Raw genomic sequence first — 13,015 nt, 5'->3', positions numbered from 1 at the left:
AAACTGGAAAGAAAATAAATAGACTAATTACACTAACTACGCTTATAGAACAATATATGGGAACAATGAATAACAAATTAAAAATTATACTACGTCTAACACTGTAAAGAAAACTTGTTAGTCTACCAAATAACACTCACGTTATGCTTTGACCGCAAATAACATCCACGAGACCAGTGTGATATAGAAACAAACTCTTTAAACATGCACGTTTTGGACCGAATCTAAGGGGTCGACAGAGTGAAAAGAAGTGTGCTCTCGAGAACTGGTTGGTTTTTCTACCTCAAATTTAAAAAGATTCAATACGGCCCTACTGGGATACCAGTATGTCACAACTAACATAAACAAGGTAAATATAGTTGAACGCGTACAGCACAATAACAATATTTTAATTAATTAATATTGTATACTTATATATGTTAACTTATATCTACATTCATGTTATACTTCATGAAATATACTAAGATATACAATAACTGCAAATCCTTATACATTCATCTATAGTGTTCAAATTGATCTTGATAATGCATCTGCCATGTTGTTATCTTTACCTTTAATGTGCCTTATTTCTAAATTGTACATTTGTATTGTCAAACTCCAACGCAACAGCCTCCTGTTCTTGTTTTTCATTTTATTCAAAAATGTGATTGGATTATGGTCTGTATGAATAATCACAGTTTGATTTGTTGAAGCAATGTACACCTCAAAATGTTCTAAGGACAATATCAAAGCTAAAGTTTCTTTTTCTATGGTGGAATAACTTTCCTGATACTTGGTAAATTTTTTTGAAAAGTAAGCCACTGGATGTGGAATACTGTTTTCATCATACTGCAACAACACTGATCCTGCTCCTATATCACTTGCATCAACAGCCAGATGAAAAGGCTGACTAAAATCTGGTGCTCTGGTGCTTTTAACACTGGGCTACTACACAGCATATACTTAATTGTATTGAATGCACTATTGCATTCATCAGACCATTTGAACTTCACATCTTTCTTATTCTTAAGCAAATTTGTGAGTGGTGCTGCGACATCAGAAAAATTTTTACAAAATCTTCTGTAGTATCCTGTCATTCCTAAGAATCTTATCAACTCTTTCTTATTCTGTGGAAGAGGAAATTCTCTAATGCTTTTTATTTTTGCATTCATGGGTAAGACCATGCCTTGACCAACAACATGTCCTAAATAAGTGACTCTAGCTTGGACAAACTCACATTTGGCCAAATTCATGGTTAAGTTTGCCTCTTTAAGTCTTTTGAAGACTTCATGCAATTTGCTAAAATGACTTTCCCATGTATTGCTATAGATAACAATATCATCTATATATGCATCTACACCCTCCAATCCATTCAGAGAGTTATTTATCAACCTCATAAAGGTGGCCCCACTGTTCTTCATACCAAAAGGCATGGCTTTATATTGATATTCATTTTCCGGACGAGCCCCCATTTGTTATGACAAAATAAAGTTTTATTTGTACTCTCATGAACTGCTGTGCTGCGTCAATATGCTTGTCGTTCAGCCACCCATTCTTGTAGGTCAGTGTGTGGTAGTCTATATCATAGAGGGTAGTCCTGCCAATCTGCAACCATATCTTTTCTTCATTTGTTGTCACTACATTTTTTGGTTTTGGTCTCGTAACTATTGCAGTTGTTTTCTGTTTGGAAGAAAGTGGGACATCAACCTTGTAACTTCATTTCATAATTTCAGCATGTGAACCAAACCGGGATGAAAACTTGTTCTTCTTTCGACCGTATGATGCAAATGGTATAGCACCATATCTCTTCTTTTTTGGATCAGAGATCCTTTTTTTCAGAGATTTTCTCTTCTTTGGTAAGGAATTTACGGTAGGTGTTCTGCTACAGAGGTCAAAAAGCATCTCACTCAGTTTTCCATCATAAGCAGTCAGAGTATCAACATCAGTTATTTGGTAAATTTGATCAATGATGGATTTCAAACTACTGATACAACTTTCTCTGGCTCATGATTCCTTTTATACTACTGCCCAATCTGCGCATCTCAAATTCCCCACCTTATGAACTTGTTTCCTCACCTGACTTGTACCTCATTTGTAAATCACCTCAAGATTATATCGCTGTAGCTGTAACAGCATTTTCTGTAAGCATGGAGGAGCTGTATTCAAGGGCTTCTTGAATATAGGTATCAAGGGCTTGTGGTCTGTTTCTACTACTATTTTACAGCCATAAACATACTGATTAAATCTCTTGCGCCCGAAAACTATACCAAACATCTCTTTTTCTATCTGGGCATAGTTAATTTCTGAAGCATTCAGAGCTTTGGACACATATGCTATAGGCTTCCCATCCTGCAATAGTGCAGCACCTAGACACCAGTCTGTAGAGTAGTGACCTGGCTGGGGTCAAAATACGCTAATGTAGGGGTCTCGATGATGATCTCTTTTACTTTACTGAGAGCTTTCTCATGGTCATTATTCCAGTGAACAATCACATCTTTCGCAAGTAGCTTGTGAAGGGGGCTAGTAACCACTGACAGGTTAGGGGCAAATTTAGCTAGATATGTTACCATAACAAGAAGTGTCTAAAACTCATGATTACCGCTTGTCTCACCCTGTTTACCAGCCTCTATCCTCTCTTCTACGAGAGAATTTGATGAAACATGCGCTTCAGAAACACGTTCCATTTTTTCCAGAATACTCTTTGTGAGACGGACGTTTTCTTGCACAAACTCCTTCATTCTTGAAACTCGTTTCAATACAGTTAGGCTGACAAGTCCCTGTAACTTGTCAAAGATGTTTCACATAAATGACATGTAATATTACAACATGATATTACGTGCCTTTTGTTGAAAATGTCAAAGTTTTGTTTCACAAACAATACAGGCACGTGATTAAAGGGTATTTCACCTTAATGTAATATCACTACATGATATCATGTGCCTAAAACTCACTGGAAATTGTCTAAGTATTATTTTTCAAACAATATAGGTACTTGTGATTACAGTATACCCTGCAATCCTCTGAAATTCTAATAAACTGCTTGTATCATAGCAATCAACTGTCTGTACACTTGGACTAACTGTAAGTAGCTGCATTTTACAGACGACTTCTATGAAGGTCAACCGCGTAATGACTCTAGAAGGCCTACGGTAATGTGCCATGAATTTCGAACAGTAGAAAATAATTAAATTTGGGAAAAGATCGTTCTGGCCAAAATTCATGAAATGGAGGTGCTCAGAACTTCCGAAAGTTCGAATTTCATGGAATTCTGTCAATTTTGACAGGAAGTTGTCTGTTCGTCGCTAGGCCTTCTGTTATCTTCTCCCGACGATCTATTTAGAGTTACCATAATGTATGATGTGTGAGTGTCGGTAATTGCGACCAAAGGTATACACGTACTTTCACCCGATCACTGTGTATGGCCCATAGATAGAGCGGTACTGTTGTCTAGGGCCGCAAAACAGCATCGTTATCAGTAGTGTCGTTTTTCAAAAGCGATTCTGGCAGCCAGAAACTAGTGTCGTTTTTCAAAAACGATCCTGGCGCTCAGAACGGGAGTGGACGGAGGGAGAGACGGCAGACGATTAGCGTCTGCCACGGCCAGATAACCCTTACTATGGAAGCTTAGTATTACCGTTGCTCCTTTCCGTGCACTGAAACCGAGATGACAGCCGATCAGTGTCTATGGCGCACGTGCAGGTAGCCTTCATCTGCGATAAGTGTCTTCCGCGACCAGGAGCTTTACGCGCGAATGCGTCCTCATTTCGCCGTTCACGGGTCGGTGTCTCTGACGCATACGTAGCCTTCCCTGCAGAAGCCGGCTTCGGCACTACGGCCTCTCCTCCGTGCGGGGAAGCCACTACGACCGCAGATCGGTATGTGCGGCGCACAGGTAGCCTTCGCCACGGCAGCCGAACTGTGTATTACGGTCTCTCTCCGTCGTGCGCTGCGACCAAGATGACCGCTGATTGGGGGGGGGGGGGGGGTGCAGGGCCGTTTTTTTTTTTTTCGCTCAGGCAACCCAATCTTAACCAGCAGCAGCAACTGATTTCCTGGCGCATAGTTGCGTCAATGTGCGATTTTGAAAAGCGTGTATGTTTTGTCATTGAAACCATCTTCAAACAAACGCGAGAGATAGGTAATCTAGAGTAAACCGAAAAGGCAGTTTTTATATTCATTCAAGGGACTGGAAGATCGTCAATGGGAGATAGTGAGCGATCTGAGCGCGACAATAAGTCAATTTCCACACTAGTTCAAGGGACTTCGTTACTATATTCGTCAGCAAGAGATCGTCAGCGATCCGAGCAAGCATAGAAGCTTGGACTTTTTGTCCATGCTAGAAGGCAATTTTCATGTAGTCAGCAGGATATGGTTTGCTGGTTTGCGACAGGGGCGTAACCAGGCATACGCACGGATACACTGTGCGTATATAATTTTTTGGCCAACCATGATATTATTCTCTATAAATCTAGTGTACTTTTCAAGGAATATTATCGAAAATCACCTTCGATTATAAGTTAATGTCACCTGAATGTACAAATTCTCTGTATAATTTATATATGCACCATTGTTCTGACACCCTTCTCGTTTGCTTTCACGGAACTGAGGTAAACAATACTAGTTACCATCTGAAGTCCGATCTTAATCGTCCATCTAGCTGGAAATTGCTTTACCTCTTAATTAGAGGGTAAAGTGCCCTTCAGCTCACAGGTAGCTTTTGTCTTGAGTGTATCGAACGCGATATTTATCTCAGATAAAAATCTACCTGTGTGTTATTTTCAAAGAGCTGCTCCAGCAGACCTGGGGGCACTAGATAAATCTGATCAGCGGGCTAAACAAGGAGCCAGAGAAACAAAGGAAGATTGATTTTTCCTGCAAAGTTTCAAAGAATTTTGACACGGACTTGATCCAGTTTAACCCTCCAAACTAACGGGGTGGCATGGGCAATTTTTACAAAATTTACAAACAATTAAACTTAGATATATTATATTTTTATCCTTTAATATAATTTTGAGAGGCATGCACCCGCATGTAAGTTGGGTGATGTCAGTAAGCCCCTAGTTAAATAAATATACCCTTATGAGCAAGGCTTTTCCCAGCGAACCGTCCAGCCGTCATTTGGACGGCCGCTGACATCACCGGACGGCCTATATTTTCAAAGATGGTTTTCGACTTTTTTTTAATGACGTCTTGGCTTGTCGGGACAGCCGTGGACGTTGTAAGAAATTTTCTTAGAGTAATTTGACGTACCTAGCTTTTATGATGCGTCACAGATGAATGGTACTACTTTGTAGTGTACGCTGATATTCAGTCACGACGAAACTACTTCCTAAAGCTTACAAAACACAATAAAATGTTTCTATGAACTTTAAGATACACATTCCACGCCGTATGCAGCAGTGACAAGAGTGACCTTCATGCGTTACAATACACTAAGCAAACTACAGGCCAATTTGTGAAAGGGGACACCTTCCGGACCTTCATACGCACGGCAATTGACAAAGCTGATTGACAAAAAGGAAAATTTCAAAATTCAGCGAGATCGTTCGCAATCCGAGAGAGACCAGGAGGCAATTTTCATATTTGTTAAAGAGACTTCGTAAGCCAAAGGGCGAGACGAGAACGCAATTTTCGTATCGTCAGCGTCGCAATCCGAGTGAAACGAGAAAGCTCATACTCGTTCAGTGGCTTTCGTTTGCGGCAGATCGTCAGCCGGAGATCGTTCTCGATTGTTTTTAACCCTCCATCCCTCCCCATTGGAATTTATAATTTTTAAAAATATTTTTCATTTCATTTGTACATTTCAAGGGATTTCTTTAGCGGAAGATCGTCAGCGGGAGATCGTGAACGATCTGAGCGAGACAAGAAAGCAATAATGGTAATCTTTATTGCAGCTCTTAATATTGCTCTTTTGTTCTGTTACTGAAGTCTTTACTGTTAACAATGCTATTGTGCGCCTCAGCAAAACTACCGATCGCTATCTCACACCGAATACTGCGGTAAAGAAACAACAGCCCGACAGTACAACTCTTAATAGATTCTCCTGTTATCTGAATGGATATGACGATGTTGTTTAGCATCCTAAACTAACTGTACTGATCGTTATCTTGCACCTTGGGCCGCACACGTAGTACTCAGGTAAAGGTAAGCTAGGGCAACATTGCCGACTGTTAGATCTTTATAAGCGCGAGAATAGCCCGGTGGCCGATTTTAAGGTGTACGAAATTCACGAAATCAAGATCGCGCAAAATTGCTTACTGGCCAAAATTCATGGTCCAGAAAAAACTCCAGACGGCCGATTTTAAGATCGTTCGAAATTCAAGAGCCGTTCGAAATTCATGGCACTTTACCGTAGTATTCTCACTTTATCCTGAATGTCCCGAGAGGACAATAGGAATGTTCGTTTAAAAAGAACCCTTGAAACTATTTCAGTCCTCTATGTTCATTTAGTCTCAGTTCCTTTAGATTTCTCCGAGTTTTCACTGTTGCAGGTGTTTTCTAACTCAAATCAACTCACGTTGATGACAGTTTAAAGTAAAACAACTGTACTGTAACAACTGGTGTCAAGTTCTGAATACAACAACTGGTGACAGTTTCTGCTTTCAATAACCAGTGAAGATTGCAAACAGTTGCTGGTGATGATATATGCTTGCTTACAGCAACAACTGGTTGCATCTGTGACAATTTGTCTTGACTACAACATCAACTATGTGAAACAACAACTACATGAAAACTGAAATAGAAATAAACAAAATAAGTGTCTGTTAATTTGTCTATCTTCTATGCAAGCTAAATTAATATCATGTGACCTCGCACATGTACTCATCTTAAACTCTATATCTTATTCTATATACTTACTAACTTTTCACTAAACAGCTGATATAAATAAAGTGCCACTATCCATTTTAATTACTATTCATTATTGTTTATACTTTCTATTTACCACATAGCAGAATCTTAGTTGTCAACATTCATAAGCAATAAGGGAATACATTTTACATTTAAAACATGCTCTCATACTTAATTTATTCCAAAGACATTTGACTTTGATTTCTTTCCCTGATCTGGTCTTAAAGCTACCCCTATAAAAGTCGACTCCTTTGGTAGCATATGGTGGCCCGTCGCTGCCATATTGTTTTTATGGAATACAGATGTTTTTTCCACATACATGTTTTAAATTTCATAATTTAAAATATAGATTAATTTGATTTGCTTATCATTTTTTTTTCTAAAAAAAAAATAAATTGCAAACAAAAACAAACCAAAAATAAAATTTCATTGATAAAACATTTTAAAAGTATTTTTAAAGTGCAAAGAAAAATGAAATTCACATGAAAAATAAAACTTTTCACTGAAAACATTTTAAAAGTCATTTAAATACAGCAAAGACAAATTAAATTCAAATCCAAAATAAAACGCATTTTAAAAGTTATTTAAAAAGCATTTTAAAGTCATTTTAAAATGCGAGTGCAAAGTGAAAATGATTTTAAAATTTGAAAGTGCTGAAAAAAAAACAAAAAAAAAACAGCATAACATTTGAAAGAAAAGGGCCTGGTCTTGCTGATTTTCAATCTTGACCATTCTTTTACTAATAATCATCAGTTCTGTGAGTTTCATGAAAACAGGCTTATTGGTTCTCCTTGAAATATGTTAACAGTGTTGCATGTACACTGAAAAAAGGAGAAAAAAATGCAAAACTTTTGAAAATAATCACCCCATTTCCTCCATTTTGAGACACTGTATTACACAGTACATGATAACATGTTTACCGTCATATTTATATAATCAACTAGCAATGTTGTAAAGATGCAGACAATTTCAGAGAAACACTAACATATTTACATATCTAGTTAATTCAATAACGAAACTGTCAACATGCCTGACAATCAAATCTGAGGAAAACCACTTATATACAAATAAAAGCTGAAGTCCCTCAGAACTCAACCAATCTATCTTATTTTTAAATTTGATTTGTATATAGATAACATTGATCACTCTTGTGAGTTTAATGACAACAGGCCTATCGGTTCTCCCTGAAATGTGCTTACAGTGTTACTTATATGCTGAAAAAAAAAAAACAGCATAAAATTTGAAAGAAAAGGGCCTGGTCATGCTAATTTTCAATCTTGACCATTCTTTTACTCATAATAATCAGTTCTGTGAGTTTCATGAAAACAGGCTTTAAGTTATTGGTTCTTCCTGAAATGTGCTTACAGTGTTACTTATATGCTTAAAAAAAACAGCATAACATTTGAAAGAAAAGGGCCTGGTCATGCTGATTTTCATCTTGACCATTCTTTTACTAATAATCATCAGTTCTGTGAGTTTTATGAAAACAGTCTTATTGGTTCTCCTTGAAATGTGCTTACAGTGTTACATATATGCTGAAAAAAAACCAGCATAACATTTGAAAGAAAAGGGCCTGGTCATGCTGATTTTCAATCTTGATCATTCTTTTTAATTTACTAATAATCATCAGTTCTCTGAGTTTCATGAAAACAGGCTTATTGGTTCTCCTTGAAATATGTTAACAGTGTTGCATGTACACTGAAAAAAGGAGAAAAAAATGCAAAACTTTTGAAAATAATCACCCCATTTCCTCCATTTTGAGACACTGTATTACACAGTACATGATAACATGTTTACCGTCATATTTATATAATCAACTAGCAATGTTGTAAAGATGCAGACAATTTCAGAGAAACACTAACATATTTACATATCTAGTTAATTCAATAACGAAACTGTCAACATGCCTGACAATCAAATCTGAGGAAAACCACTTATATACAAATAAAAGCTGAAGTCCCTCAGAACTCAACCAATCTATCTTATTTTTAAATTTGATTTGTATATAGATAACATTGATCACTCTTGTGAGTTTAATGACAACAGGCCTATCGGTTCTCCCTGAAATGTGCTTACAGTGTTACTTATATGCTGAAAAAAAAAAACAGCATAAAATTTGAAAGAAAAGGGCCTGGTCATGCTGATTTTCAATCTTGACCATTCTTTTACTCATAATAATCAGTTCTGTGAGTTTTATGAAAAGAGGCCTATTGGTTCTCCTTGAAATGTGTTTACAGTGTTGCATGTACAATGAAAAAAGGAGAAAAAATGCAAAACTTTTGAAAATAATCACCCCATTGCCTCCATTTTGAGACACTGTATTACACAGTACATGATAACATGTTTACCGTCATATTTATATAATCAACTAGCAATGTTGTAAAGATGCAGAAAATTTCAGACAAACACTAACATATTTACATATCTAGTTAGTTCAATAACGAAACTGTCAACATGCCTGACAATCAAATCTGAGGAAAACCACTTATATATATCAAAACAAGGCACAACTTCCACAAAACTCAACCAATCAATCCTATTTTCAAACTTGATTTGTATATTGGTAACATTGATCACTCCTGTGAGTTTAATGACAACAGGCCTATCGGTTCTCCCTGAAATGTGCTTACAGTGTTACTTATATGCTGAAAATGGCAGAAAAAAAACAGCATAACTTTTGACAAAAATGGTCTGGATATGCCAATTTTTGATCTTGACAACCCTTTTACTAATAATCATCAGTTCTGTGAGTTTCATGACAATAGACCTATTGCTTCTCCTTGAACTGTGTTTACAGTGTTGCATGTATGCTGAAAAAAGCAAAAACAACAGCAAATTTTCTGAAAAAAAAAAGCAGCCCATTATGAAGATTTTCAAACTTGACCTGCGTTTAACTAATATTCATCAGTTCTGTGAGTTTCATGAAAATAGACCTATCGGTTCTCTTTAAAATGTTGCATCGCATATAATATTATGCTGAGAAAAGGGAAAAACAGCAACTTTGTAAAATTGGCCAGATCACACTGATTTTCGAACTGCGTTTTATAAATATTCAACAGTTCTGTGAGTTTCATGACAATACGCCTATCGGAAATATGTTAACAGTGTTGGAAATATGCTGGAAAAGGTGAAAAAAGCACAGCTTGAACCCCCCCCCCCATGCTGATTTTCGAAATTAACTTGCTTAATTTGCATAAGTTAGTTTTTAAATTAGTGGATCCTTTGTTTGCATTCTGTTTCTACAAAAGTCTTTAATGTTTTTCCAGCTCCTGCTATCCAAAGCAGATTCTTGTTCCACACATTCCATGATTGCTTCTTTTCCAGGCAGTTTTCCTTGAAACAGGAAACTTCCTAAATGCTTCAATACAGCTGACACTTCTTCTTTTGTCCAAGGCCTTTTGCCTTTTGCCTTCTTTTTTGGGACTACAAATAAAAAAAAGTATGGAACTATTCAGACTTAATGCTGTAGAGACTAATCATAACAAATGAGCTGCAGCTTAACTGAGCTGAAGCCTAAATCATCACACATGTTAAAAAAGTAAAATTTTATCCTTTAACGAATTGACCCGCCTTCCCTGCAGGGGGGGAGAGCTATTAAAACAGCGAAGTTGCCTGAAGACATTCCATTAAAGAATTAGGTGTTATTCTTTCAAAATGTCACATGATGAGTCAAACCCTGGCCCATTTGTTGTGAAAGGCCTCTTAGTTTCCCCATAGAATATGGATCTAAGCATTTTGACAGCAAAATTAGTGTATAGCATATTTTCACCTGATATGTTATTAGATCATGTAACAAGTAATATCCAGAAAAAAATATGTTAGAATACCAATATAGAAATTTGAGAGTTCATTATATTATTCAAATATTTTGATAAACATTTACTGTATGTAATTTCTTGCAATTCTTTTTACCTGGTTTTTCCACTAATGCATTAACTTCTCCACCATTATCTAAAGGGACCCTTGGAATCAATTGACCAACAATATCTGAAAAAGCAAAATTAAAGGTTAATATACTAAAGGGATAATAAATGACCATTTTAGCAAAAAAAAAAAAAGGGGGGGGGGTTAAGGGCAATTTTCACATACTTAAAACTATTGGTCAGTGAATCAGATCTGCAATTCAAAGTTAGTCCCTGTTTTTTTTCTAAAAAGTTTGGTGTTTTGTAATATTTTCTTAAGAGAATATTACAGAGTACAGTCATCTGTGGAGGTCACGTGATGTGATAACAAGCACAGACTTCATAAAAATTGGGTTAACTGCCACTTTGGTGATAAAATAGCATTTGTATTCATTGTCAAATAAGGATTTCATACTAACAGTTATCACTTTAAATGTAGCATGTAAATCTAGATAATTCTGACAGTTTTTATTGTACGTTTACACATAGAAGTGCACTCACTGCATGTTCCTATACTACAAAAAACATCACTTGTGCAACTCAGCATTTTATCAAATTTTACTATACCTTGAGCAGAGTCTTCATTTGCTGCGTCCTCCAACAATTCCTCTTCAAATACTAAAATTTGAAATCGTATAATGTTTGATTGATAAAACAACTAGTGAAATGAGAATTCAGTGTGTATTCTCTTACATACTTTGAATAAATTTTAATGATAACAGATTTTTGGTAATATCTCTCAGGTACACAACATCTTAACATTTAGAAATGTTTTCAGGGAGATGGATGGAAGTGTTTCACAATGATTTCTAAAGAAGGATCTATTACATACCATCTTCAGTGGTGACATTTATGTCACCGAGAGTCTTGCCTCCAATTTGCAGTCCTTGCTCTGAGGCAAGCAAAAGCTTGGACACTTTGGCCACCTGAACTGTTGCTTCTGGCAGTCTATAATATTCCCGATGTATACGAATATCATGGCCTAAAAACTTAGCCAAGATATCCAGCTCATTCTCTCTCAGATCTACCACCTGGGATATGGTGGCAATCTGCTTTCTCAGGGTGGTGGAATTGATCAGCTCTGGCTGCTTTGCTCCACTCTCTTGTGCTAGTTCTCTAAGGCAGTCCGACCCCCGGATGTGACCCTCACTGCCATAGTTGGGCCTGGGGAAGAGATACTTGTTATCTTTGCTCACTCCAAATTTTGATCTTGTTTCAATGAGCAAATTTATTGCCTGTTGCACATCTGATGGGAGAAGAACAGGGACTGTTCTTCCCCTTTTCCCTGTGATCTCCATTCCGTGTAGGGTTTGACATAACTCCTGCTCTACAGTAGTAAGACTATCTAAAACTACCTTCTCCCCATTAGGTGCTGGCCTATTCTGGTAATCATCTAATGTTATTCTGGAGGCCTCTCCTTGCCGGCGGCGATTGAATAGAATGATTCTAGCTAGGACTACTTTGTTCAATCTGTTCCATGTGTTGCAATCCATGCTCTTCTCCACTTCGTCTATGCAGCGTTGACTTTCATTTTTCAAGAACTTTGAAAGCAGCATGATGTCTTCTGTCACTGGCAGAACTTTGATCTGATTCTTCTTGCAGTTGTACAAGGTTCGCAGAGCATGGGTCGAAATATCATTTGTCCAATTCATTTCACAGAGCTTCCTGAATGACTTGGACTTCTTCTCCATCTCCTTGTCTTCTTGCTCCAATGCTCTACCTTCTAAGATTGTAACTGTTGAAAAGAAGTGACTGTAGTTCGCAGAGCCATTATGTAATAACAAATGTTTCATAATGTCATAGCCTTCTTCAAACTGTCAGGGGTAGATTAATTCATAGTTAGCTAAGGGGCCCTTTACACTGGACGGCGTCCTTTCTGCGTCCTGTAGTACGGATCCATTTGAGAGTACAAAATTATAATACTTAACTTTCTGACAACTGGCCAATCACCAAATATTCATTTTTTTCAACCAAAGCAATGCTTGTACCTCCTTTCTACGACCACAGTGATGCCAGTTTCTTGGTCGCACAAAGGACGCCGCCCCAGTGTAAAGGGGGTTTACGGACGATCCATTTACCCTTTTCATTTAATTCTTGCACCCTCAAAAGATTGTCGGTCCTAAGATCTACCGAGTGAGCCACAAATTCAGACAGTTCTTCTTTATTTAAACCACTCCAAGTCAGTTGTACTAATAAAGAAGCATGCCGTAATATGTACAGTGCGATGATAGTTATGTAGTTACGTAACGGCCTAGGAGAGCTTAATTTGATAAAAAAGACCTTTA

The 13,015-nt window shown here is 37.2% G+C and overlaps 1 protein-coding gene across 1 annotated transcript; it reads right to left on the bottom strand.

Moving 5' to 3' along the window:
* Positions 1–10,033: 10,033 nt before the first annotated feature.
* LOC106153235 (uncharacterized) lies at positions 10,034–12,523 on the bottom strand. The gene is made up of 4 exons (XM_087018480.1): positions 11,563–12,523; positions 11,298–11,348; positions 10,741–10,815; positions 10,034–10,251 (listed from the first exon to the last, which is right to left on the bottom strand). Exons 1-4 carry the CDS (start codon positions 12,521–12,523, stop codon positions 10,034–10,036), a joined length of 1,305 nt encoding a protein of 434 aa, XP_086874606.1.
* Between the last annotated feature and the right edge of the window lie 492 nt (positions 12,524–13,015).

The sequence above is a fragment of the Lingula anatina genome, chromosome 1, assembly GCF_051362555.1.
Source record: "Lingula anatina isolate TDL-2025a chromosome 1, LinAna3.0, whole genome shotgun sequence".
NCBI classification, from domain to species: Eukaryota; Metazoa; Brachiopoda; class Lingulata; order Lingulida; family Lingulidae; genus Lingula; species Lingula anatina.
Note: the sequence above shows the minus strand (reverse complement) of the source record. Positions and strands in the feature narration are given on the sequence as shown.

Bases quoted from the DNA above. Each gene is read 5' to 3' on its own strand.
- LOC106153235 (XM_087018480.1), bottom strand. From the start codon at position 12,523: ATGAAACATTTGTTATTACATAATGGCTCTGCGAACTACAGTCACTTC. The intron at 10,816-11,297 runs GTATAGTAAAAT...TTGCTTTTTCAG, and splicing joins AAATGAAGACTCTGCTCAAG to ATATTGTTGGTCAATTGATT. The intron at 10,252-10,740 runs GTAAAAAGAATT...TTTTATTTGTAG, and splicing joins TGCATTAGTGGAAAAACCAG to TCCCAAAAAAGAAGGCAAAA.